Below are 27,207 nucleotides of genomic sequence, written 5' to 3' on the forward strand. Positions count from 1 at the left end.
ATCAATCCTGGGTGAATTCAATTTTTAAAAAACATTTTGGACGCTCCCTTACCAACCAGCAACACGGTAGCTGGGTTTGTAAAATCTGGCAGAAAGTCCTTTGTTACAGACCACAAATCGGCTTGAAGAACTTTATGACTCTGAAGGTCTTCTTTATTAATTCATCATTTTTTATTTTAAAAATTTCATTCAATTTCAGGTAAGAGGAGGCCAGCTGGTCAGTAACATCAACAACAAGATGTCCCCATTGACCAAAGAAGGTGTAACAGTGGATCCTTCTCTTATCGATGTCTATCTTGGTTCCTATACCAGTACCTCTTCTCGCTACCTGGCCCGCATTCTTAATGATCTAAAGGTTCCTCAGGTAGGAATTCTGTTTGTTTTATTCAAGAAAGGATATTAGAAATTGTTGGGTCTGTGTTGTAGTTGTAATACGCCATATTCGCTTTGAACTTTGACAAAGTCCCTTGGGTCTTGTCTAATTACAAATTGCTAAATTTTTACTAAAATCAAGTTATTATTATTTTTAAAATATAGTATTTAAGATGGCCAAGAAATGAAAATTGAGTTGTCTCACTCTCGACTCTTGACAGAAATTATCAAGACCACCCACATTTACCTCCCTCATATTCTTCCTCATATCCTTTGTAAAATACTCAACACTTGAGAACACAGAGATCTCGAACAAATAGGCCCAGCACTGGCTTGTTCGAGATTTCCATGCTCGAGTGTATTATTATTATTATTTATTATTTTATTATTATTATTATTATTATTATTATTATTATTATTATTATTATTATTATTATATATTATTATTATTATTATTATTATTATTATTATTATTATTATTATTATTATTATTATTATTATTATTATTATTATTATTATGATGATGATGATGATGATGATGGTGATTATATTATTATATTATTATCATCATCATTATCATCATCATTATTATTATTATTATTATTATTATTATTATTATTATTATTACTATTATTATTATAGAATAGAAGGTATCGACGTCGCTTAATTAGGCCACTGGCCTGTCGCCGAGTCTTTCCAGTCACTGAATGTCTTGTTCACAACTGATCTAAAGCATTTCCCTACCTGATCTTGTGATCAGGGGCTATTATTATTATTATTATTATTATTATTATTATTATTATTATTATTATTATTATTATTATTATTATTATCATTATAATTATCATATCAGCAGCATTTTGTTCACTCTGGTATAGTAATAGATGGAGGTGATGGGTCTCCTTAGATACTACCCTGTGTGTGAGTTAAGGTGATAAATTATGGTTAGGCATCTCGATAATTACCCTTGAGAAGGGCATTATGCACACAGTTACTTTTGTTCTATAAATATTATAATCCTTACTTCCACAGATCAGCTACGCTGCAGGGACCACAGTTCTATCTGATCAGCGTGTTTACCCATACTTTTTCCGTACCGTTCCATCCAATATTCATCAAGCTAGGGCCATTTTGGCCTATCTCAATAAAATGGACATTCGCTACATTCAGGTTCGGCTCTTTACTGTTTTTTATTCTTTCTCCAATAAATCCCTCCCAATGATCTTCTTTATCGCCTTGGGATTAAAAAAAACCCCCAGAAAATAACAAACAGGTCAGTAAAGGGGTCAACTAAGCATGTACTGGGTGGGGTTCCTGACCTCCCATAGTGGGCAGGGGGGTACATACTGTGTCTTCTATCCCCTTGTAACTGTTTTCCAACATGCTTTCTGTCTTTGTCTTGGAATGAGATTACTTGGTTTTGTCCTGGCCCTGGCCGGAGTCCTAGCTGGGAGGGAAATAGTCTAATGCATAGTTATTGTTTTGGGATATGATATTTTTTTCCTTGTAAATCATCTCTCTATTTTGTATTATTATATTTGTTATTTTCAATGTATAATGTAAGCATTTGAGTGTATTCCTCTTTGTTGGATTTGGTGCTTGTGTCCGGATGAGACTTATAGGTGATCTCAAACTATGTACATTGGTGGTATGCTCTTGGAATCTACATCTGATCCCTATTTGTCCCCTGTTCCCCTATGTCTTACTTTTTCTTGGGTGCTTTAATTGTAATTCTAGAACTTTTTACTATCCCATTTTCTTCCTTTTTACTGGCGCTGATATAACCTAAATGTGTTGCAAGCGCCGTAAAACCCTTAAAAACAAATAAACTAAGCATGTATATGGGAGGACCTAATAGCTCAGTTGGTAGAGCACTCGAATTATATGCAAATGGACTGTGATCAATCTTGGGTGCAGCTCAGATTTTTTTTCCTGACCCCCTTGTCCACCCAGAAGTGATTGGATGGCTGGGTTTTTTGATATGGTAGAAAGTATTTTGCAATAGGCTAGCGTCCTATCCAAAGGATGGCAAGTACTTGTTGTTCATGAAATAGAAACCAGGATAAATTCTGGATCCACGGACTTAAAAGCTTTGAAGGACTACTTTATCACCATGTATTCAAACTGTTATATACTTGTCTTTTGAAATTATCATTCAATAAATTGAATTCATCCAGAAGTTGTACAATACTGTAAATTAGAGGTTATATTTTTCACATTGTTTACATATTGTTTTCAGGTGTTGTATGCAAGTAACACTTATGGAATAAGTGGTCGTGATGAGCTGGTCAAACTTGCGGCTGAATACAAGATCTGTGTAGCCCAGACTGTTGAATATCCTGAACTTGGCATCGCCAGCTTGTAAGATTATCTTGGAAAAATATGTTTTAAAATATATATATTTCAGTTGAAATCCATTAAAAAAAATCAAAATCATTTATGAAGGTTTAATTTTTAAAAGCATAATAAGATGAAAGTAAATTAAGATGTCAGATTTGATAACCGTAGGTTTAAATATATGGGCTTACTAAAAAAGAGATAATTAATCAGCATTTGAAATGTTGGACAATTTTAAAACCATTTTGGAAATGCTTTTTGTTGTGAGTTTTACAATAACAGTTTACTATATGAAAAGCAAATAAATTTAATTTTCTCTCCCCCCCCCCCCTCTCCCCACCCCACTCCACCCTTATTGCCTCAATTGAAAAAGCAAAAGATAAATAAGAAAAAATTTATTGGTGTATAAAACTTATTTAGACCATTCGCCTCAAAATGACACCCTTAGGATATCATCAATCAGCTTATCTGGGATATTTTTATATGACAGAATGTCACATTTTGTGTTCTCTTAATTTTTAGGGTTTTGGTCATGAAAAGATTTTGAAATGTTCATGACTTTTGTTTTTGTTCTTGATATTCAGATGTGAACCCTTAATGTTTGGTTAGAGAGTGGCTGATGAAGCTTTTGTCCAATATATTACAGGGAAAGATCTAAAGCCGTTGTTAGTAGTTTGATGGAGAAACCTGCAGCCAATACTGTTGTCACTTTCTTGGAGACATCTTACATCAATTCAGTGCTCAGAGCTATTGGCCTGTCTGATCGTGCTCGAGGAAAATTGAGGTAATAATATTTAAAGTCTGATTTTCAGAAAAATAGATAAAGAAACAGGAAATAAAAGTGAAAAGATATTTTACTTGAAATTTTGGGTCTTAGAAATTATTACTATTAATAGAACTATATAGCTTTGTGGTGTATGGTATGAGACTGTAGGTACCTGATTTGAATCTCGACGCAGGTGGCACAATGTTATCTTTGGAAAAGGTTCATTACTCACGTTCTCTCACTGTACGCAAGTGTAAAATGAGTTCCTGACTGGTAACAGCTTGTTTCTGTTGAAAAGTAAATTTTATTAATGCCTTATAAAGGGCATGTCTCGTCCTATGTCTGTCGTGTTGCTGTCAGCTTTGGATCCTTTGTATGGTACTTTGAGCACGTAGTGGAAATTGCACTACTAAAAGAAAAAACAAAATAAAGCTCACATATTCCTATTACTTTACAGATTTGTGGGCTCTGAAGCATGGGCGGACAGCAAGGATGCTATTGATGGGGCTGATGCTTATGCTGTTGATTCCATTACTTTCCAAATGGATGCTGATGATGTTGTGGTAGGTTATGCAGAATTTTTGGTTGTTGTTGGTATTATTATGTCTATGAGAAATTTGGCGGGGTAATTTTGTCCCGATTTCTGTGACATGAAACTTTCATTAAAGATATTTATGTATCTTTCTTACAGACTTTTATTAGGCCCAGCCACCCATTCACTAGATCATGATGGTAGGGTGATACTGTTTTATTTAATATAACTTGTTACAGTTGTAAAATTTCTTATTAAATGGTCATTTTCTGTCAAACTATAGATTTTCCACTGTTCCCTATTTAGTTCATTTTTTAAATATAACCAGTTGGTATTAAGATGAAAATCATAATGCCAATGAGAAATGTATAAATTGCGTATATTAATTGCCATAATTGTTTTGAAAAAATAGAATTCACTTGTCATTTCACAATATATATACATTTTTTGGCAGGATTTTGAAAACTTCATCAACTCCAAGACCCTTTCCAACTCAGCGGCTAACCCATGGTTTGAGGAATACTACCAGGAAATCCATAACTGCTACACCACTCCTGGTAACCCTTACGGCTACTCCAGTCCATGTTCCCAGTCCCTGACCAGCATCATCAGTAGTGTCAGATATCAGCAAGATCCCAATGTCATCACCGTCATGAATGCTGTCTACGCCTCAGCCTTTGCCATTCATAAGGCGCTCACAGATGTTTGTGGTATGTTCAAGTTAAAATTAAGTTAGATAAACTGAGTTGTAAGAAAACTTTTGAAAAAACCTCCACTGAGATCATTGTCTCCAAGTTGGTTTTGAATGAATGTAAATATGGCTTTTGAATTGAGAGCCAGTACAGCTGATAAGAGGAATAAATTAGTTTCCAAGAATTTATTTTTCTCTTGCTATCACAGCTAAACTCCAGATCTATAGTATTTTGACTACCCCTTCATATTCCTTTTTTGCTCGTACTGAAATAACCTGAAAGTGTTGCAAGCACCTTAAAAAATAATGATTGTAGGATCTTTAACTATTGTGATGAACGTAAAAATGCGAAATTTTACTTATTTTCTCAGCTCTGTTTAGTTGTGAAAGCGTTGGTTTATTCAGCAGTGTCCTCATATCATAATTTCTCCAATAAATATGCAATAACAAACAAAAAAAAAACTACCCAGAAATCCCAGCCCCCTTCTCTTAACGTTTCTTAAGATTTTATGCGCTTTGATAGAGAGAGCTACACAAATGTATGCTATTCTTATTTTTGTGTTTTTGGTTCACTCCTTTATTTTTGTGCTTTATGAAACCTTATGCAATTAGGGTTTGAGCTATTAACTGACAAATAGTAAAAAGTATTAGGTGACTGTATTTTATGAATAAGGGAAAAGCAAATTGGGGAAAAATAACAAGGATACCAGCACTGTATTTATGTTTGTCCCTAATGTAATATTAATTATCTGCACCATATTTTTGTACACAATTTTGCAGTTTGTTCTGTTTAGTCCAATATAATTTCTCCTCACTGCTCCTTTTTTGTTTTCATATTACTCATATATTAAGGAATTAAAGAAGAACATTTTTAAATTTTATTTTTCACGCTACTGAAATTTATATTGATTCAAACCTTTCGGCCTTGATTTTTTTTTTTCATGGTTTTTATTTTTAATCCTTTTATTTTTGTCCATTTGTCTTTTATTACTATGTAGGTGTTGGATACAAATCAGTTTGTCAAGCTTATCGGAACAACATGGATCGTCGTGATATCATTACAAAGAAACTTGATGAGGTTGAATTTGTTGACCCAATAGGCAGTAATTTTACATTCACGGATCGAGAGGTACTGCTGGGTTACCGAGTGAATGCCATTGAATCTGGAGATCTTCAAGGAATCAATTACCAGGAAGTGAGTGGCAGATGCTTTTGGATTTGGATAAATTTATTGTTTTGGTTACCCTAGCAATATTATACTAGATTTTCGAGATATTAAATTTAAAGGGCTGTGTGGTCTTCTTATGGCTTTGGAATCAGGTAGAGCCTAGCCTCTCTGTCCTTCCACCAGTAATGGCATAGGTGGTTCTTATAAGTCTGGCAGAAAGTATCTTGTGATAATTTAGATTCTTAATCAAAGGGTAGTGAACAGTTTTTACTGTTTGCTTAATCTCACATAAACTGAGATAACCTTTAGCTACTTTGACTTTTATGCCTCTGGACTAGTTTCTAAAAGAGTTAAGCTTTGAGCTGAATGACACAAAACCCCATCAATCTTCTAAATCAACTTTGTTCTCTCCTGTGACAGATTGGCATGTACAATACAAAGGACAAGAAACTTGCCGTGACCAAGAGTTACAAACCATTACAGCCCTGGAATAGTGGTTGTGACCGAGAAGATGCTTGCTCTGAGTGCCCTGCCATTAGAGACTCAACGACACGATATGCTTTCTATCAGAGGTAAGATGATGGAAATAGCTTTCTACAGAAATTTTGTTGCTCATTATAATACAAGTAGTACACAAGTTTGGAAATATTGTAGTTGTTTTTACTTGAATCCCTGGTATAGTAAAAATGCATTGTTTTTTTAATTTTAACCGTCTCCATTGACTGAATGTAATTTTTTTGTTATGAAAATCTGTATTTCTAATGCAACAAAATTTTTCCTGTTTGTCCCTTTAAAGGTCAGCAGGTGGTTGGTGGGGGCAATTGTTAGGGTCTTTATAATATTCCCCCGGTCGTTTGACCCTTTCTCTCTGCTTTTTGTTCTTGTCTTGGAGGAAGATTATTTGGTTCTCCTCTTTGAAAGAAATAGTCGGGTTTGAGTACATTTTTTCTATGGCTGACATCTTTCCAGTCAATCAGTGCTTTGGATGCTTTCTTGGACATCATGATGGTAACTCCTCCTTCATGTGTGCTCTCCTTTCCTGAATGTACCAATATTTCTTCAGTTGTTAATGTAGTCTTTCCTGCACCCGTCCATCTGCATCCACTGATACCAAGAAAATCTATTGAATTACTTTCCATCTCTCGAGCAACCTGCGCAGCAGGTCCTGTCCTATACATGCATAATCCTCCCCCCCCCCCCACCCCTCTCACCCTATAAATGATATTTCTTGAATGGCAGTATAGTAGTATTCAGAATTTTTGACGAGGACTCCATGTAGTTATCTGTATAATGGCCCATTTAGACCTACAGACTTTTCATACACGGTCCGACAGTTTTCAACAAATTGTGAAAAATGGGCCAGGATTGCTCCCTCCTTCATCCGACAAACATGGCCACAGAAATGGGGGTCATGTCAGCTTTTTGTAGAAGATTTTTAGTTGATACTTTGTTGGGCCAAAATGTGTGGAAGATTTTTCGTAGACATTTGTTTTGTTTTGGAAAATATCTAATTTGCTACCAACGGATTTTGTTGATTTTCAAGAGGCAAATAAGATGGCAATGGTGGTATCAATATTATTATTATTATTTTTTTTCTTTTTGCTTTGTCAAAATCCACAGTCCTACAGCTATTCCATACAATGATGCCCCTGTCATTTTGGCTTTCTTTGACATCCATGAGCAAGGCGCCGATCCATACCGATGTGGTAAACTCAACATGGGTGGATTCATGCAATACCTGTCATTCCTTTACAGTGCAGACAGTCTCTTTGTCAAAGAGATTCAGGTACTTTTTTCATTCATTATGTCTATAATGATTGTTATACGAAAGGCGTTATAGAAATATGCTTATTATTATTATGACGACAACAATGCTTACAGGGACAATGGTAATGATTATGAAGATGATAATGATGATGATGATGATAATAGTATTGAGGAAATGAGATGATGATGATGCTGAAGGTGATCATGATGACGATCATTTTTTTAAATTGTATTTTTTTAAAATCTCAGGAATTAGAAACCTCTTGAATTTGTCGGCATTATTTTATTATATTTAGGTTCAATCGAATCTATTATTTTAATCCGTTAATTTAAAAAAAAGATAATATTCTGTATCTACGAATACAAAAATAATATAAACAGATAATGACCTGTAAAAGATGATTTTATAATTTTTGTTATCCTTCTGATTATCGTTGTTATGTACTTATTATTAACATTAACTCTATATTCTTTAGCTTTTTTGTCACTTAATTTTTATTGACTTTGTCACAGAATGAGGTATGCTGTTATGAACAGCAGTCCTTAATTTTTATTGACTTTGTCACAGAACGAGATATGCTGTCATGAACAGCAGTCCTTAATTTTTATTGACTTTGTCACAGAATGAGGTATGCTGTTATGAACAGCAGTCATGGAGATTAAGTTTTTAAAAAAATTATAAATAGTTTTCGTGGAATTTTATTCTTCATTTTTTATGACGGTGATAAAGAACATAGGCCTTTGTATCATCATTGTCATCGTCATCATCATCGTCGTCATCATTGTCATCATCATTGCAGTTGTCATCATCATCCAGTTTTCAGCATATTAACTTTTAATATTCTTTTTGACCAAGCAGATAAATATTTTTTTTTCTATTTATCATGCTCTATCAGGGAAATATAGGTTTGGGTGCTTACAGAGGCATCAGACTCCTGGCTGTGGATACATGTTCAAACCCTGTAAGAGTGGATCAAGATCTTTTTGGACTATTGCAAGGAACAGGGCTCTGCAATTCTGAGTAAATATCAACTGAATTATGATTCATTAGGTCACAATAAAGTTTTAAAAGTTTGTACAGCTATGTGGTCGTGTGTTATGACACTTGCTTTCTACCCTTTCGGTCTCTCGTTTGAGTCCTGTTGTCAGCAGCACAAAATTGAGTCCTTGGAAAAGTCTCTTTACTTACATTCTCTCACTGTACTTTGGTGTAAAACGAGGGCCTGTCTGGTTTACAGCATTGTTACTTTTGAGAAAAAAACAGGGTCTTATGGGTGTCATGTGACGTCTTACGTGTAACATGTCTTGCTGTTGGCTCAGTACTCTTTTTAAAACACTTTGAGCACACCATGTGAATATTGCACAATATTACAGCTCCAGCTCAAGTTTTCTTTTAAAAATTGTAAAAAAATTGATTCCAATAGCTGTAATGTACAGTGTTTGTAATGTTTAGTATGCACAACTGGCATTCTAAGGCGGACTGATTTATCTGACAAAAGTGAGAATTGCATTACTCCTACTCCTATCAATATTTATCTTGTGTCAATGAGAGAGAACTTTTTAGCAATAGCACAAATGCTTTTTTTCCCCTATTTGATAAACTATTGTAAATGTACTCCAAAACTACAAGAATTGCATTACTCCTACTTCTATCAATATCTATCTTGTCAATGATAGAGAACTTTTTAGCAACAGCACAAATGCTTTTTTCTTTCTATTTGATAAACTATTGTAAATGTACTCCAAAACTACAAGTTGTACAGTTTCTTTTTCATTTTTTTGTGCATCAGTTTGCCTTTAGATGGCACACTAAGAATGCCCTATGTAGCTTATTTTAAAAAGTCTATTCGTAATGTCTAATCCTTTAAAGCCATAAGGCCCATAGAGCTAGAGTTTATCCCTAGTTCTGTACTGTTAAACGGACAGTATCAATTGTTTGCTTTTCTGTCAAAAGGATTCTGTAAATATAGGTCACCAAAAAAAAAAAGAAAAAGAAATTTCTTTATTTTTACTTGAATTTGATCTTTTACCTTCCGATAGAGTTGTGTCTTACTACTGTACTGTTGTCTCACCCCCCAAATTATCCACACAACAAATTCTTTTTTTTTTTTCTTTATAGTGTTGAGCAAGGAATAGTACTGATTTAATGAGTTCATCAAGACACCATCCAAATCTTGCTTGACATTCAATGTGCTTGTTTATGTAATATAGATTGTTAAAGGCAATGTCTATTTTACTAAAGCACTTGAATATTTAGGATTACGATTCGATTTAAGTACTGTTATTTTTTTAAGAGAAACGTTTTGTTTGTTCTGGTTGCCTTGATTTCTTGGAAAATTGACTATCAAGTCAAATCCAAGTCAAATCACTGTAGCACTTACAATTCATATCTTAAGAGTTGTATTGAATTATTTGAATTTGAAGATAATATTGGCAATCCTGAGTGTAATCACTTCGTGGTAACAAGACTCAATAAGTTGTGCCTGTTCAAGTGATATAATAAAGTTATGACGATGATGATAATAATAATAATAATAATAATAATAATAATAATAATAATATAATAATAATAATAATAATAATAATAATAATAATAATAATAAATAATAATAATAATAACGATAATGATAATGATAATGATAACGATAATAATAATAATAATAATAATAATAATAATAATAATAATAATAATAATAATAATAATAATAATAATAATATGATGAATAATAATAATAATAATAATAATAATAATAATAATAATAATAATAATAATAATAATAATAATAATAATAATAATAATAATAATAATGATAATAATAATAATGATAATAATAATAATAATAATAATAACGATAATGATAACGATAATGATAACGATAATGATAATAATAATAATAATAATAATAATAATAATAATAATAATAATAATATAATAATGATAATAATAATAATAATAATAATAATAATAATAATAATAATAATAATAATAATAAGTAAATAAATATTTCTTCAGAGCCATCTGGCCCATGTAGCCGGAGTTTACCCCAGTTTTTATAGCATGAAACGGACAATAGCAATTGCTTGCTACCCTGTGTATACGACGCTAGTCTATCGCAGAGTACTATCCACCAGATCTAACAGACCCAGCCACCCAATCACTGTTGGGTGGACAGGGGGTCAGGAAAAAAATGTCGACTACACTCTATTTGCTTATCTTTAATTCATTCATTCTGTTAACGAATTTCCAACATTATATGTCCAGTTTCAAGACGCCGAATGGAGTAACAGTATCTGCTGGCAACATTGGTAGCATTATTGTGTCAGGTGACATGAACACAATGGCAGCGGCTCGTCTTTTGGAACAGATGGGAATCACCTACATCAGTCCCAATGCCAAGAGTCCTCTGCTTGATAAGAAAATGCATTTGGGTCGTTCTATCACACCCATCAGCGGTGAGATGAGATTCTTGGCTGAACTTTCCATCAAAATGGATTGGAGCTACATGGACGTCATGTACGAAGAGACCCCTATGGGATATTATCCGTTCTACAGCTTGCAAAAATTTGCACAACATTCTGGGTGAGTAGAATTTAAAAAAAACATTATCCATTCTACAGCTTGCAAAAATTTGCACAATGCACAACATTCTGGATGAGTAATTCAAATTAAAAACAAAAAAACCCCAAAAAAACTCATTGCAATATGACGTCACCTATGCATCTTAAGAAGAAGCAAAGATGATTAATTGGATTCAATAGTCTGATGTCACATCGCCCAGCAACGACAGCCATTGTGGTTCTAAACAAAGAAAATCGGTACTTTTTATTCTTTATACTGGCTAGAACTTTTCATAATGTCTTGTGATCAGAATGTGTAAAAGTCAAAACATGATCATATTTTTAATGTTTTTTTTTCCTCTGGATACACTTTTATGCTTGTCGGAGAAATATTTCATAAGGGCATCTGCCATTGTTCCGATAGTTTAGAGCCAGTTACTAAGTTACCATGCGTCATTATGAGGGAAGTGACGTTGCGACTGTTGAAGCGTATTTAATACATTATCAACAGGATCACAAAGATGATCAATTTAATACATAATCAGCAGGATCACCCATTATTTTTTTTTTTTTTACTGACAAATGGCCTAGGGTAAATACAAAATCAAGGCTCAAATCCAGGTACCCCTCATTGCTTTGTAATGCCTGATCCACTCAACCACTTTAGTATCTTAGAGAGTAATAGAAATAGAAAAACAAATGCCATTTGATAAATTGTTTAGAGAAAAGCAGTTTTTGTCAACTGTTTACATTTCAATGTAAAACTCGAAAGACTAATGAACACTTTCTCTGTTCTAAATTCTAAAATTATCATTATTGATTAGATTTTTGCAAATCTTTCTTTCTCGCCTTCATTCCAGAATCTGTCTTGGTAAACCTATTGCAATTGGAGTGGGATCGAATGACCAGGACATTGAACGTTATCTGGGTGAACTGAATGTGAAGAGAGGTGAATGAATTCTTCAGAATAAACAAGAAATGTGATTTACCGTACTTGAACGACTGAGAATCTTCATTTACAAGATGCATCTGGAGTTGATTTAAACAAGTCATGTAGATGCGGCTATGTGGTCTAGTGGTATGACTCTCGCTTTCGGATCGGAAGGTCCTGGGTTCGAGCCTCTCTCAGCGCATAGTTGAGTCCTTGGAAAAGACTCTTTACTCACATTTTCTCACCGTACTCATGTGTAAAATGAGTACCTGGCCGTTAACAACGTTGTCTTTGTCCGAAAAATTGTAACATCGCCTAACAGGCGGCATGTCTCGTCCTACATGTGAAATGTTGCTGTTGACCAGGGACCCCTTGTAAAGCGCTTTGAGCACATTTAGTGGATATTGCGCTATATAAAAAGCTCCCTTTTTTTTATTTTTTTTTTTTAGATATATCCTATTTATAATAAAAGCTTAGGAGTTTGAGTACCACCAGTCACACATTTGTTTTAGGCATGGAGTGGATTCAAATGATTGTTGTAGTTGATGGATTGGCTCAGTTATTACTTGTCTATAGTTATAATTAGGAGTCACAATTTATTCATTTTAAAATTTTCAAAGGAAAATAAATCAGAAAAATTAGCAAAGATGGAACACATTGGAATTATACTTTAAAAACATTAAGTGATTTGTAAAGGGCATGAAGCTATTTTTTGTGTGTTACATTATGTCACTGGTTGAGAAATGTTGGGTTAGATATGCATTGCAGAATTTTGTTTAAGTATCAATTAATAAATATTCTTTTTTAATTTCTCAGGTTCTAAAGTTGTTGTCCTTTTGGGAAGCAAGGACTTCTTTTCACGTGTCATGAGCGCAGCCAGTCGCGTTGATGTAGCAGAAGATTATATTTGGATTTTTGGAAGTGAAGAAAAGATGGACAAAGCTTATATTGAATCAGTCTCACCGGATGACAAGCATGTCAAGATTGTGACTTTCTATGCAAAGCTTGGTCAAGCACCTGGATATAGCGGCTACGTGACAGGCACTACCTATTCTCCTAGCGAGGCAGATAGGAATAACCGTGACATTCCAAAGGGATGGTTTGAGGAAGCCTTTCAAATGATGAATAATTGCACCATGAGTAATGCCATCAAAGTACTCAATGCTGGCTCTCCAGAATGTACACCTAGTTCTGTAAGTTATGATGGCTGTTTCCATCTTATAAAGAAAATAAGTGAAGGCGTTGAATTTAAATTCCTATTTAGATAGGTAACAAAAACCAATTATATCAATCATAACAGAGCTCAAATCTAACTTACCCATTATTATATTTTTACTCTTTTCTCTTAGAGTAAGATATTTACCAAATTGTTACAAAAAAAGTTATTTTTACCCTCCTTCCAGCTTAAGAAATTGTAATTATCTAAAAAAATATACTACCGTCCTGTTTCAAATTTATCCTTTATTTCAAAATTTCTTGCGAAAATAATTTTAAAATCACTGAAAGAACATCTGTTAGTAATTTTGATAATCTTTTTGAAAAAACAAAACAGTGAGCAGCAAAGTACAGAAACAGCTTTAATAAAGATTGTAAATGACTTGCTGCTGTCATCTGACAAAGGTTATTTTAAACTTACTTGATTTATTGGGTAGCGTTTGACACAGTATATAATATCATTGTTTATGATAGCTTTCTTAAAAATTATGGAATCTGTGACACCATTTCATATTGGTTTCAGCACTTTTTTTCTGATAGAAGTCAGTTTGTTGTTTTCAATGGAATTGAGGCAGTCCTCTTAACAATGAAGTTTTTGGTATCACAAGGGTCAGTATTGGTCCTGGACTCTATACCTTGTTTACAACAGTTATTAATATTATCATCATCATCCTCATCATTATCATCATCATTGTTATTATTATTCTTGAGCTTTTAGCACTAACATTTACATTTTTATCAAGTATTATTCATGTAAATGATTTTTCTTTATTACAATGCTAATGATGTGTCCATTATATTTTCAGTTGTTTAAGGGGAACTGCTATTAAGATTTCAATCAAATTTACAAAATTATCCCATTTAAAAAATTATCTTTAGATGTCGATGGCCCATTACGATGAGGATCCTTATATTCTCAACACCATTCTTGCCACTTATGCAGCATCAAAAGGTCTTCGTGCTTCTATTCAAGAGGATATTACTCTGGCTACTGGAAGTAAACTTGGGGGCAACAGGAAGAGAATTATGTACGTATTGCAGCTTTGTTGTTCTTTTATTTGGATGCATGGATTTTTTTCACTGCTTTCTTTCTCTCTTTCTCTGTCTGCCACCCCCCCTCCTCTCTCTACTTCCCCCTCTATGTGTATGTATGTGTCACTCTCTCTGGGTGGGGTTCTTGACCTCCCAAAGTGGAAGGTCACCTACTGTGCCTTCTACCCCTCCTATAAATTGTTTTCCATCTTGCTTTCTCTCTTTGTCCTGAATGAGTCCTTGGCTGGGAGGGAAATGGTCAAATGTATAGTTATAGTTTTGAGATTGAGAGATGGTATTTTTTTCGTTGTAAATCATCTTTCTGTTATGTATTGTTTTATTCGTTGTTTTGAATGTATAATGTAAGCATTTGAGTATGTTCCTATTAGTCGGAACCTTTGCTTGTGTCTGGATGAGACTTTTAGGTAATCTCAAACTAAGTACATTGATGGTATGCCCTTGGAATCTACATCTGTTCCCTATTTGTACCATCCCCCTTTGTCTCACTTTTCTTGTGTGCTTTTAATTGTAAATCTAGATATTTTTAATCCCATTTTTATCCCTTTTTTACTGGCGCTGAAAGGACCTGAATGTGTGGAAAGCGCTATAAAACCCTTAAAAACGAACATTTTTCTCTCTTTCTCTCCCTCTCTCTGAAATCAAATCTGTAAAATATTTCAATTTAAAAGAAATAGCAAGACTTTCTTCAATTATGAATAAATTTATTTATGAAAAAAATGTCTTCTTTCAAAAATCTCACAGTGAAAATAATCTGACTCGGATGTGGACTGGGAAAATTGGTTTGTTAAGTTTTGGAGAGAATGTTTTTTTGGCAAATCTCTCAACTTTTACTTTTTACTTTTGTTCATATAACAGGCAGAACATTATGGGTGCTAAATTGACTCTCTCCACGATTAATGTTGCCGAGCCAGACAATTTTGAATTCAACAACTACAGGTGGTGGGATAGCAACTTTGTCGTTCATTACTGGAACGTTCATGACCAAAAGGCTTTATTACAGGTATGAATAGAAATTTATACTTATATTAATATATATATATATATTATATATATATATATATATATATATATATATATATATATATAATAATATATATCTGTCTCTGTGTCTCTGTGACTGTCTGCTGACCTTCTTCCTTCTTACATGTGGCCTTTTTAATTAGCTTGTCTTTTTGGAGAATATTTCTATTTCAAACATAACTTTATTTTTTTTGTTTTTTTGTTTGGTGGTATATTTCTTGCTATTGGTCTTATCTCAGAAGTAAATTCCAATGAATTATGGTAAAAAATGATATGCTTATAAATTCTAAGTGTTTGATGCAAATCAAATTATTAATATTTTTAAAAAATCTAGTGCTTTACATCATCAAGAAATAAGTTTCAAGAAATTACATGAGATCAAAAAAGAAGTGATATCAAGGATTTTTTTCCTTTTCGTTGCTTTACCTGATATTTGTTCTCTTGTATTCTTTTCAGGCTCTAACTCTGACAGAGCTTCCATCGTATAGAAACTTGGATGATCTAAAGGAAAACCTAAACATATCTTCCATGTGCATGGAGACAGAGAAACAAGGATATTGTGGCTGTGACTACAGAAACGCTTTCACTGCTGCCTTGGTTGCTGCCCCTGGTTACATACCCAGCAGTCACCGCAACTACTACAAATATGATGATGATGGTGACAGAGTCTATGACTGGCCAATATGGGCCATTGCGATGGCTGTTCTCACTGGACTGGGCCTCTTGGTAACTGTGATCCTCTTCTTGGTGTTGCTCTGTGCCTATCCAAGGAGAGGCGGAACGTCAATTTTGGGATATTTGATGATTATTGGTATCATGGGAATTTATGCTATCAATTTTGCTTTCTTCATGAGTGCCACCGATGCAGTGTGTGGCGCCCGTCGTTTCCTTATGGGAGTTGTCTACACCATTACCTTTGCCCCTCTTCTAATTAAGGCCTTGGATAATTGGAGATTCGGCCATGTGGATTATGCTGAAAGAAGATATACGTAAGCATGCTTTATTTGTTTATGATGTGTGACAATGTTTATTTAGATTTAGAAGGTTTGGCTGGTCTAATCCAATCCAATCCACTACTGTCACAGCTTGTGTTGAAGGTCAAGGTGAGGTTTAGATGTAGGTGTTAAAGCTTGCACAGTTCTTGAGGCTTGATAATAATTGTATAGATTCCTACGTTAATAAGGGAGTGAACTATATTCGACTAGGAGAATGGTACGCTATACATATATTCCTTTCTTGGATTTTTATCCAGAGTATCCAATGGGATTCTTGCATCTCCGTTTTGACCTTTTATGAACAGCATGAGCTTTTGCTGCTTTTCCACTTTTAGGCAGTAATTGGATTCAGTAGTCTGATGTCACGCCACCCGGCAACGGTGGCCATCTTGGTTCTAAACAAAGAAAATCATACTTTTTATTCTTCATGCTGGCTAGAACTTTTCATATGCCTTGTGATCAGAATGTATAAAAGTCAAAACATGATCAAATTCATGTTTTTTTTTTCCTCTGGATACGCTTTTATGCTCGCTGGAGAAATATTTCATACAGGCGTCTGCCATTGTTCCGATAGTTTAGAGCCAGTGTTACTAAGTTACCATGCGTCATTAGGAAGGAAGTGACAGTACAACTGTTGAAGAGTATTTCCATCCATTTGCTTCCATCAGATTTGTCACACCTTCTTATTCTTAGCATATTTGTTACTGACCAACCTGCCCGTTCTTCTAATGGACGAGGATCTTTACCATGCTATTTATGGCACTATAAATGGAAAGAAATTGAAATCAATATTAGCAGGAGTTTATAGTTAAATAGATGTAGCATTCCACAGTCTTAAAGAAATATAAACCTCATAACTGATATAGATTAAGCATCAATGAAATACTAACAATTGAGGAATATTCATATATTTTGTCTAAACTGCTTTATGACATTGTATTTCCTCTTATTATACTTTGTTTATGACGGATAGAAACCTTTAGACTGAAAGTATTATCATTGGCTTCTGCTGTATTTCAATAACATAGTGGACTTTCTTAATGTCATGGTATATGAAATTGATAAATGATTTTAAAAAAGTAAAATTTAAAATGTTAAAATAGAAAATATGAAGAGTGAGAACAAAAAGATTTGAATACTGTTTTTATTGCACATAATTATGCATACATTTAGGCACAGTGTATTTTGGTTCAAGAAATAATAAAATCCATTTTGAAACATTAACTTTTGTAAGATAATATTTTCTATGAAAACAAAAATGAAAAAAAAAACAACAAAAAAACAGACGAAATTTTAACGGATAGTTACAAAAAGGAAAAGCCAAGTGGCATATATTTAAGTTATTGACTTATCAGTCCAATGGATCGGCCAGGGGGAAGCTGTTGAGTATGCTAATAATGCAATAAGAAAGTCCAGTTTTAAATCCCTGTACTGTGCATTGTGACCTGAGTCAATGTACACATTTGCATTTCTTTAGAAAATAAAAGAATCACAGTTGTGGATGGAATTACCATTAGGACAAGGGAACCTTTTTGAGCAGGAGGAGGAGGAGGAGGATTTATGTTAGAGATGACTAACGGAGGTGGTTATAAGGACATTGTAAAGCTTTCACTTAAACATTCTCACTACAAAAGAGAGATTTTCACCTGGGCCAAGTCTTATAGGATTTCCAATTATGATAAATCACAAGACTTTTCTTAAAGACGAAAAAAAAAGTATTTTTAAAGATTATAATCATCATCTAGTCAGCTGATCCTGCGTAGGACGTTGCTTCCCGAACTTTCTTGCGAAACAGATTACGGTTTTCCGCCAGTCTACTTGCTTGAGTTGCTGTCATTCCCAGCCATTCACATATATCTTGTTCCCAGCTTCTTGTTGGTCTACCTCTTCCTCTCTTGCCGTCTACCCTTGTCTGCAGAATGTGCTTTTCTAATGATTCGTGGCGAGTCGTGTGGCCAAAATAGTTTAGTTTCAATTTCTTTACAGTTTGAAGAAGAATTGGTGATTTTATTCCGATCCTTCTCAGGACTTCTTTGTTTGTTTGTTTTTCAGTCCATGATATTCTGAGTATTTTTCTGTAGCATGCCATTTCAAAAGCTGTGATCTTTGTGCTCTCTGCTTTGCTGATAGTCCATGCTTCGCATCCATATGTTGCAGTTGGGAAAACAACACTTTTGAGGATTTTGATTTTTGTTTGAATGCACTGCCCTTTCCAGATATTATTCATCTTTTCTAGCTTTGATCTTGCCATTGCTAGTCTCCTCCTGATCTCTGGGGCCGATTTCCCGTTGTACTCAATCCTGGCTCCAAGATATTCAAAATTCTTTACTCTTTCTATTTCTTCTCCATTGATTTTTATGATGGCATCTGTTTTGCATTTGTCAGTATTCATGATTTTGGTCTTCTTTATATTCAGCTTAAGGCCTTTGGTCTCGCTATGTTCCTTTACAGATGTTATTAGATTCTCTAGTCCCCCCGGTGTTGTGGACAATAGTGCAGTGTCGTCTGCGTACCTCAGATCTTTTATGGGTAGACCTTGCATTTTAGGTTCGTTGTAATTACTTCTCCTGACATCGTTTTCCACATCTCGCATTATACCTTCAGTGTAAATGCTGAACAAATGGGGTGATAGAATACATCCCTGTCTTACTCCTTTTGTAACTTTGAACCATTCTGTTGTTCCGCTTTCTAGTTGTACCGCTGATTGTTGGTTCTCATAGAGGGATCTTATCAGGTTTCTAATTCTAGGATCAAAGTTCATCTCCAGGAGAGTTTCCCATAGTTTCTCATGATTAACACAATCAAAAGCTTTCGAATAGTCTATAAAACAAGTGTGGAGGCCAGAATTTACTTCTCGATGCTTCTGAATAATTTGACGCAAATTGAATATGTGGTCTCTTGTCCCTCTGTTTTTTCTAAAACCTGCCTGGGTGTTACTGACTTCCTCTTCCAGTTTACGTTCAATCCTGTTCATGATAATTTTTAGAAGGATTTTGCTTGCATGACTGATGAGTGATATTGTTCGGTAGTTGGAGCATAGTTGTAAGTCTCCTTTCTTAGGCAATGGTATAAAAATTGCTCTCCTCCAATCTGAGGGCCAAATTTCTTTCTCCCAAATTTTCGTACAAAGTCTTAGATATACTTCAACTCCTTCATCTTCGCTTGCTTTTATCATCTCAGCTTGAATGTTGTCACAACCTGGACTTTTCCCATCTTTAAGTGATTTAATTGCCCATTCTATTTCAGATTTTAGAGGTGGTAAGCTAGATTCTTCGTTTTCATTTTGCATGTTGTTTTGCAAAGGTTGGATTTCGTTTATTTGGTCTTCTGTGTACATATCTTCACAATATCTTTTCCACCTATTTGCTATGTCTTCTGCTTCTGTGAGGGGTTTACCTTGCTCATCTTTTATCACCCCTATTCGTGATTGAAAACTTTTTGTGATGGTTTTTATTTCATCATACATTTCCCTGGTCTTGTTTTCTCTCTGAAGGTCTTCTATTTTTCTGCATTTTCTCATGAGATATTCTTTCTTATCCGTTCTGCACAGCTTTTTCACTTCCTTAGCTATCTCTTTGTATACATTGCTATGAGTGCCATGAGTCGTCTTTGCGTCTTTCCTTTCTTTGATTTTGTTTAGTGTATTTTCACTCATCCATGGTTGTTTTTTGCCCCGTTTTTTAGGAAGGTGTTTTTCAGCGGATTCCAAGTATATTTTCCTTGTCTCATTTGCGATCTCATCCGGTTCCTTTTCCTCGATATCTTGAAGTAGCAGTTGGAAACGATTCTTTACTTCAATCGCAAATTCTTCATTGATACTGTCAACTTCGTATCTAATAGGTCTTGTAACTTTTTTCTTCATTTTAAGCTTCAGTTTCAGTTTTGATATCAAAAGTTCGTGGTCTGTGTCACAGTCTGCTTTTGGTTTGGTCGTGACGTCTTGAATTATGGTGTTCCATCTTTTTTCAATCATGATGTAATCAATTTGGTTTTTTGTTCTTCCATCTGGCGATGTCCACGTAAATAGTCTTCTTGGATGTTTTTTGAACATGGTGTTTTTTATTGCAAGTTGATTTGCCAGTGCAAAATCTATGAGTGTCTCGCCTCTTTCGTTTCTTTCCCCTAGTCCAGATATTCCAATGATTCCATCTTCTTCACTGTTCTTTTTTCGTCCTACCTTGGCATTAAAGTCACCAGCGATTATTAATATGTCCTGTTTATCTTTGTTGTCCACTTCCTTTTGTAGGGCATCATAGAAATTCTCTATTGCTTCTTCAGTTGCAGCAGTTGTTGGTGCGTAAACTTGAATAAACGTGATGTTTTTAGCTTGACCTTGGAGTCTAATGCTAACAATGCGATCACTCACTGGTTTGTATCCAATGAGGCTGTTGACTGTTGTTTTTGCGAGATAGATTGCCACACCGCTTTGTCCAGATTTTTCCCTTCCTGCGTAAATTATCCTTCCTCCGCAGCTGGTTGTGAAATGTCCACTTCCAGCCCATCTGTGTTCCGACAGTCCCAGAATGTCTATTTTGTTTTCTTCTGCTTCATTGATGATGGTGTTGAGTTTACCGGCTGCCATACTTCTTATGTTCCAAGTTCCTATGAGGTAGTTCCGCTTTAACCACGTATTCCGGTTCTTTCCCAGGTCTGTACAGTCAGGCGTTATGCCTTCATCAACTAGGCTGGTACTCCCGCCGGCGTCAGGTTCTTCCCCAATACGCTTTGGAGACCAATCTAACTTGGGGGTCTCAGATTATAATCACTGTGGAATAATCTGGTTCAGACATGAGCTGAGAAAATTGGTAACCTTAATTGTACTATCAAATATGATGGGAAAACGTCCCTATCCTACATAAATTTAAATCTTAACATATCACATATTTCAGATTTTTTAAAAATATTGTAACAGAGTTTGCTTGCAATTCCTCTCTGTTATACTACAATATATGGATAAATCTCTGACATGTCATAACTATAATTATGTCTTACAATGGTGATTTCACCGTACCCACTCTTTTTTCCACAGTGGCATCTCTTCTGCCTGTGCCCTTCTCATGTGTGCCATCGCCGTCATCCTCATCGAATGCATTATTCCCATCATGTGGTTGATTCTGGAGCACCCAGAGGCCCACACCTGGTCTTTTGGCAACAGCAAGAATGACAATGATTGGTGTTCCCCTGCTGAGGACTACGATCTTGGCCTGGTTCTCTCTTTTGCCTTTGTCGTCTTTGTGGTACTCATGACAGGAATCCTCTCTGCCTTGTCTTATCAGACAGAAAGCAACAATTACGAGTCTAGGTGAGTGGCTAGCCATATTTAAACAGTAATCAAGTATCAAATTGAAGAATATAGGTAAATTTAATCTTCATCATGACTACCTGAGTCTAGGTGAGTGGCTAGCCATATTTAAACAGTCATCAAGTATCAAATTGAAGAGTATTGGTAAATTTAATCTTCATCATGACTACCTGAGTCTAGTTGAGTGGCTAGCCATATTTAAACAGTCATCAAGTATCAAATTGAAGAGTATTGGTAAATTTAATCTTCATCATGACTACCTGAGTCTAGGTGAGTGGCTAGCCATATTTAAACAGTCATCAAGTATCAAATTGAAGAGTATTGGTAAATTTAATCTTCATCATGACTACCTGAGTCTAGGTGAGTGGCTAGCCATATTTAAACAGTCATCAAGTATCAAAATGAAGAGTATTGGTAAATTTAATCTTCATCATGACTACCTGAGTCTAGGTGAGTGGCTAGCCATATTTAAACAGTCATCAAGTATCAAATTGAAGAGTATTGGTAAATTTAATCTTCATCATGACTACCTGAGTCTAGGTGAGTGGCTAGCCATATTTAAACAGTCATCAAGTATCAAATTGAAGAGTATTGGTAAATTTAATCTTCATCATGACTACCTGAGTCTAGGTGAGTGGCTAGCCATATTTAAACAGTCATCAAGTATCAAATTGAAGAGTATTGGTAAATTTAATCTTCATCATGACTACCTGAGTCTAGGTGAGTGGCTAGCCATATTTAAACAGTCATCAAGTATCAAAATGAAGAGTATTGGTAAATTTAATCTTCATCATGACTACCTGAGTCTAGGTGAGTGGCTAGCCATATTTAAACAGTCATCAAGTATCAAATTGAAGAGTATTGGTAAATTTAATCTTCGTCATGACTACCTGAGTCTAGGTGAGTGGCTAGCCATATTTAAACAGTCATCAAGTATCAAATTGAAGAGTATTGGTAAATTTAATCTTCATCATGACTACCTGAGTCTAGGTGAGTGGCTAGCCATATTTAAACAGTAATCAAGTATCAAATTGAAGAGTATTGGTAAATTTAATCTTCATCATGACTACCTGAGTCTAGGTGAGTGGCTAGCCATATTTAAACAGTCATCCAGTATCAAAATGAAGAGTATTGGTAAATTTAATCTTCATCATGACTACCTGAGTCTAGGTGAGTGGCTAGCCATATTTAAACAGTCATCAAGTATCAAATTGAAGAATATTGGTAAATTTAATCTTCATCATGACTACCTGAGTCTAGGTGAGTGGCTAGCCATATTTAAACAGTAATCAAGTATCAAATTGAAGAATATTGGTAAATTTAATCTTCATCATGACTACCTGAGTCTAGGTGAGTGGCTAGCCATATTTAAACAGTAATCAAGTATCAAATTGAAGAATATTGGTAAATTTAATCTTCATCATGACTACCTGAGTCTAGGTGAGTGGCTAGCCATATTTAAACAGTAATCAAGTATCAAATTGAAGAATATTGGTAAATTTAATCTTCATCATGACTACCTGAGTCTAGGTGAGTGGCTAGCCATATTTAAACAGTAATCAAGTATCAAATTGAAGAATATTGGTAAATTTAATCTTCATCATGACTACCTGAGTCTAGGTGAGTGGCTAGCCATATTTAAACAGTCATCAAGTATCAAATTGAAGAATATTGGTAAATTTAATCTTCATCATGACTACCTGAGTCTAGGTGAGTGGCTAGCCATATTTAAACAGTCATCAAGTATCAAATTGAAGAATATTGGTAAATTTAATCTTCATCATGACTACCTGAGTCTAGGTGAGTGGCTAGCCATATTTAAACAGTAATCAAGTATCAAATTGAAGAATATAGGTAAATTTAATCTTCATCATGACTACCTTCTCCTACCTGAATGCTGGATTTAAATGAGATGTCAATGTGTGAAGGGTTACAGTGTCAGTGAACATTTGCATAAGTTATAAAAAATTTGCAAACTTTTCTGATGTTTGAGCAATGTTCTTGAATAGGGTACTTTACACAAACAGAGGTCACACATCTAGATTGTGTGTAGTTCTACTCTTGTACAGGGTTTCGCAGATCTGAATATAAACGTCATAGTAACTATATATATTTTCTACGTATTATATTTCGATAAATATTTGAATCTATAATGACATCTCTCTTTTTCCAGATGGATTCTTTTCTCATCGGTAGCCACTGCTGGTTGTTTCCTCGTGTGGATGATCGTCACAACAAATGCTAAGGGAGTCTACAGGTTTGTTTATATAGGCCGATTAGATGACAGGTGTAAAAAAAAAAGTCGATGAACTGGAAAATAGGGAATGAGATTAGTGGAAGAGTAGTGTCCCTTGATTGGACGTCACCCGTAGTCTGTGATGTCACCGGCGAAAAAAAGTTATTAGAGAGAGAACGTCATGTTGGTTGTACGCATGCAGAGGCGAAGACGAGAGACGCATGCGTACAACCAACATGACGTTCTCTCTCTAATAACTTTTTTTTGCCGGTGACGTCACAGACTACGGGTGACGTCCAATCAAGGGACACTACTCTTCAGACAAATAAAGAAATAAAGAAAAAGTTCAACCTGTTCCATAATGTTTTAAAACCCCGACATAAATACAGAGAAGTGGTGGACTTTTCAGAATTAAGTTAAAGCAATAACTCTCTCAATAGAAAATTTCCTACCAAACCGATCTGTCTATATTTCAATGTAATTAATTGATGTCTATACTTCCAAGAAAATGGTGGCTTATTGGTTAATTTCTCGTCTTTAGAATTGAAACGGGGTGAAACGGGATGAGATGAGGGGAGAAATATAGTCAAATATATAAAGCACTGAAAAGTGTTAATAGTATGGTTTGAACCTTGCTGTAGGTATTTTTTTCATTGTGAAAGAAGACTTACATCATATGTTCCTCATATGATGATTACTGTTGACAGAATCTATCACTGGATTATCTAAATTCCGTCTAGGATTGCCCAGGCGATTGTAAATTTAACAGCACTGATTGAACAGCAAATTTTTTTTATAAAGTCAAAATGTCTTGAAACCTCTATGATATTTTTCCCCATGAATTCATTCTCTGTTGGAAAAAACTGTAATATCGCCTAATTGGCGTCATGTCTCATTCTACATGTTACGTGTTGTTGTTGTTCAGGGCCCCCTTTGTAAAGCGCTTTGAGCACATGTAGTGCATGCAATAAAAAAGCAATTTTTTTTTTTTTATGTTCCTACAAAAATATCGAATTTTTTTATTTTTTGTTTGTTTCGGTTTTTAGATTCAAAATTTCAAAATGTGTTTTGATTTGTATGGTTTATAATTCACAGGGATCCAACAGTTGCCATCGCCAACTTTGTAAATGCTACCATTCTCTTGATGACAGCTCCATTACGTAAGACTGTCCTTATGGTTCAGGCCAAGAGAAGCAAAGGGGACAAAGAGTCTGATGAGCAAGATAAGAGTAAGTGTTTATGAATATTCATGCGGCTATGTGGTCTAGTGGTATGACACTCGCTTTCGGATCGGAAGGTCCTGGATTCGAGCCTTGCGCTCATCGCATAGTTGAGTCCTTGGAAAAGGCTCTTTTACTCACATTCTCTCACCTTATGCAGGTGTAAAATGAGTACCTGGCCGTTAACAGCATTGTCTTTGTCCAAAAAATTGTAATATCGCCTAACAGGCGGCATGTCCCGTCCTACATGTTAAATGTTGCTGTTGGCCAGGGACCCCTTGTAAAACGCTTTGAGCACATTTAGTGGATATGGCGCTATATAAAGCTCAATTTAAAAGAAGGAAAAATATACCAACGTTTATAAAGCACATTTTATGGAGTCAACTTGCTCAGTACGATTTAAGATACTACTCCATTTAATCTCCCAGCAGCTCACATGGAATTCAATATTATTTCATACAATACATGTTGCATGTTAGTGTTAGGATTTCTTTTTAATACAAGCATGCTTACAATAACTGTATATTGTTTTATCTATCAAAGCTGATATATTTATCTATAATCAAACCTTTATGGCTCCCATAGTGAGCAGGGAGGTACATGCTGTGTCTCCTATTCCCCCATACCCGTATTCCAATTGTTTCCTGTCGTTGTCTTGGAATGAGATTACTTAGTTTTGTCCTGACCCTGGCCAGAGTTCCTTGGCTGGGAGGGAAACAGTCGAATGTATAGTTATAGTTTTGGGAGATGATATTTTTTTTGCCTTGTAAATCATCTCTCTGTTATGCATTTTATTATATTTAGTTTACATATTATATTATATGATTTGTAAACATTTGAGTGTTTTCCTCTTAGTTGGCACCTGTGCTTGTGTCTGGATGAGACTTTTAGGTGATCTCAAACTAAGTATTTTGACGGTGTGTTCTTGGAATCTACATCTGTTTCCTATCTGTACCAATTTCCCTTTGTCTCACCTTTTCTTTTTTGCTTTAATTGTAATTCTAGAACTTTTTACTATCCCATTTTCTTCCTTTTTACTGGCGCTGATATGACCTTAATGAATGTGTTGCAAGCGCCGTAAAATACTTAAAAACAAACAAAACATATTTTTTTCCTTGTAAATCATCTCTCTGTTATGCATTGTATTATGTTTTGTTTATATAATATTATGATTTGTAAACATTTGAGTGTATTCCTCTTGGTGGGGACCTGTGCTTTTGTCTGGATGAGACTTTTAGGTGATCTCAAACTAAGTAATTTGATGGCATGCTCTTGGAATTTACATCTGTTTCCTATTTGAACCAATCCCCCATTGTCTTACCTTTTCTTTGGTGCTTTAATTGTAATTCTAGAACTTTTTACTATCCCATTTTCTTCCTTTTTACTGGCGCTGATATGACCTTAATGTGTTGCAATGCTGTAAAACCCTTAAAAACAAAACAAACAAACAAACCTTTATGGTCTCGCTTGTGTTCACATTGATATAATCTTGTAATATTCAATTTTGGGACACAACTTTTAAATCTCATTGTAGCTTTAGCAAATTCAATTTATTTAGTTGATAAGTCATATGCAGTAGCTAGGTATTTGTGACATTTTCCTCACTCAAAGACTCAATCCCAAAAAACATTATTGTCAGTTGACTCTGTAAATACCTTTATCGCGTTTGCCAAAAATGAACATACTCACTACAATTTTTTTACCACAATTCATACTCTGCTTTTAATGGAACGGTCCTCAAATCTTTATCATAATATTAAGATAGTGCAAAGCCAGGAATAAAAAATGGTCTTAATGCTGCTTCAATGGAAAGAGCAGAACCATTTAATTCCTATGTGGCAACATGTATGATATCCCCAACTTTTATATTGTGCTTAATCCTCTCCTCACCCAGATCCATACGAGATGTATCCTGAATCATACGTCAACCCAGGCTATGAGCTTTCAGACTATGACCAAGTTTTTATGGAGAAACCATCAGAATTCTAAACCTCAGGCAATGGAGAAACCAGCATTTTATATTCATACGTCTCATTGCAAGAAG

At 34.8% G+C, this 27,207-nt stretch overlaps 1 protein-coding gene across 1 annotated transcript in view; it reads left to right on the top strand.

Moving 5' to 3' along the window:
- LOC144969071 (uncharacterized) overlaps positions 1 to 27,207 on the top strand; it is a 72,956-nt gene that overhangs the window by 44,107 nt on the left and 1,642 nt on the right. Inside the window, exons 23-42 of the mRNA XM_078908082.1 lie at positions 200 to 364; positions 1,405 to 1,542; positions 2,612 to 2,733; positions 3,356 to 3,493; positions 3,933 to 4,038; positions 4,462 to 4,717; positions 5,697 to 5,893; positions 6,287 to 6,438; positions 7,487 to 7,652; positions 8,530 to 8,654; positions 10,896 to 11,213; positions 12,052 to 12,140; positions 12,939 to 13,315; positions 14,217 to 14,365; positions 15,246 to 15,390; positions 15,867 to 16,399; positions 21,435 to 21,707; positions 23,881 to 23,964; positions 25,039 to 25,172; positions 27,058 to 27,207. The exon at positions 27,058 to 27,207 is cut by the window's right edge and continues 1,642 nt beyond it. Of these exons, the coding sequence (XP_078764208.1) occupies positions 200 to 364; positions 1,405 to 1,542; positions 2,612 to 2,733; positions 3,356 to 3,493; positions 3,933 to 4,038; positions 4,462 to 4,717; positions 5,697 to 5,893; positions 6,287 to 6,438; positions 7,487 to 7,652; positions 8,530 to 8,654; positions 10,896 to 11,213; positions 12,052 to 12,140; positions 12,939 to 13,315; positions 14,217 to 14,365; positions 15,246 to 15,390; positions 15,867 to 16,399; positions 21,435 to 21,707; positions 23,881 to 23,964; positions 25,039 to 25,172; positions 27,058 to 27,152 (3,762 nt within the window). The 3' untranslated portion in view covers positions 27,153 to 27,207. The remainder of the gene's footprint in view (positions 1 to 199; positions 365 to 1,404; positions 1,543 to 2,611; positions 2,734 to 3,355; positions 3,494 to 3,932; positions 4,039 to 4,461; positions 4,718 to 5,696; positions 5,894 to 6,286; positions 6,439 to 7,486; positions 7,653 to 8,529; positions 8,655 to 10,895; positions 11,214 to 12,051; positions 12,141 to 12,938; positions 13,316 to 14,216; positions 14,366 to 15,245; positions 15,391 to 15,866; positions 16,400 to 21,434; positions 21,708 to 23,880; positions 23,965 to 25,038; positions 25,173 to 27,057) is intronic.

The sequence above is a fragment of the Berghia stephanieae genome, chromosome 3 (assembly GCF_034508935.2).
Source record: "Berghia stephanieae isolate SIO BIC M18660-M18661 chromosome 3, UCSD_Bste_1.3, whole genome shotgun sequence".
Classification (NCBI taxonomy): domain Eukaryota; kingdom Metazoa; phylum Mollusca; class Gastropoda; order Nudibranchia; family Aeolidiidae; genus Berghia; species Berghia stephanieae.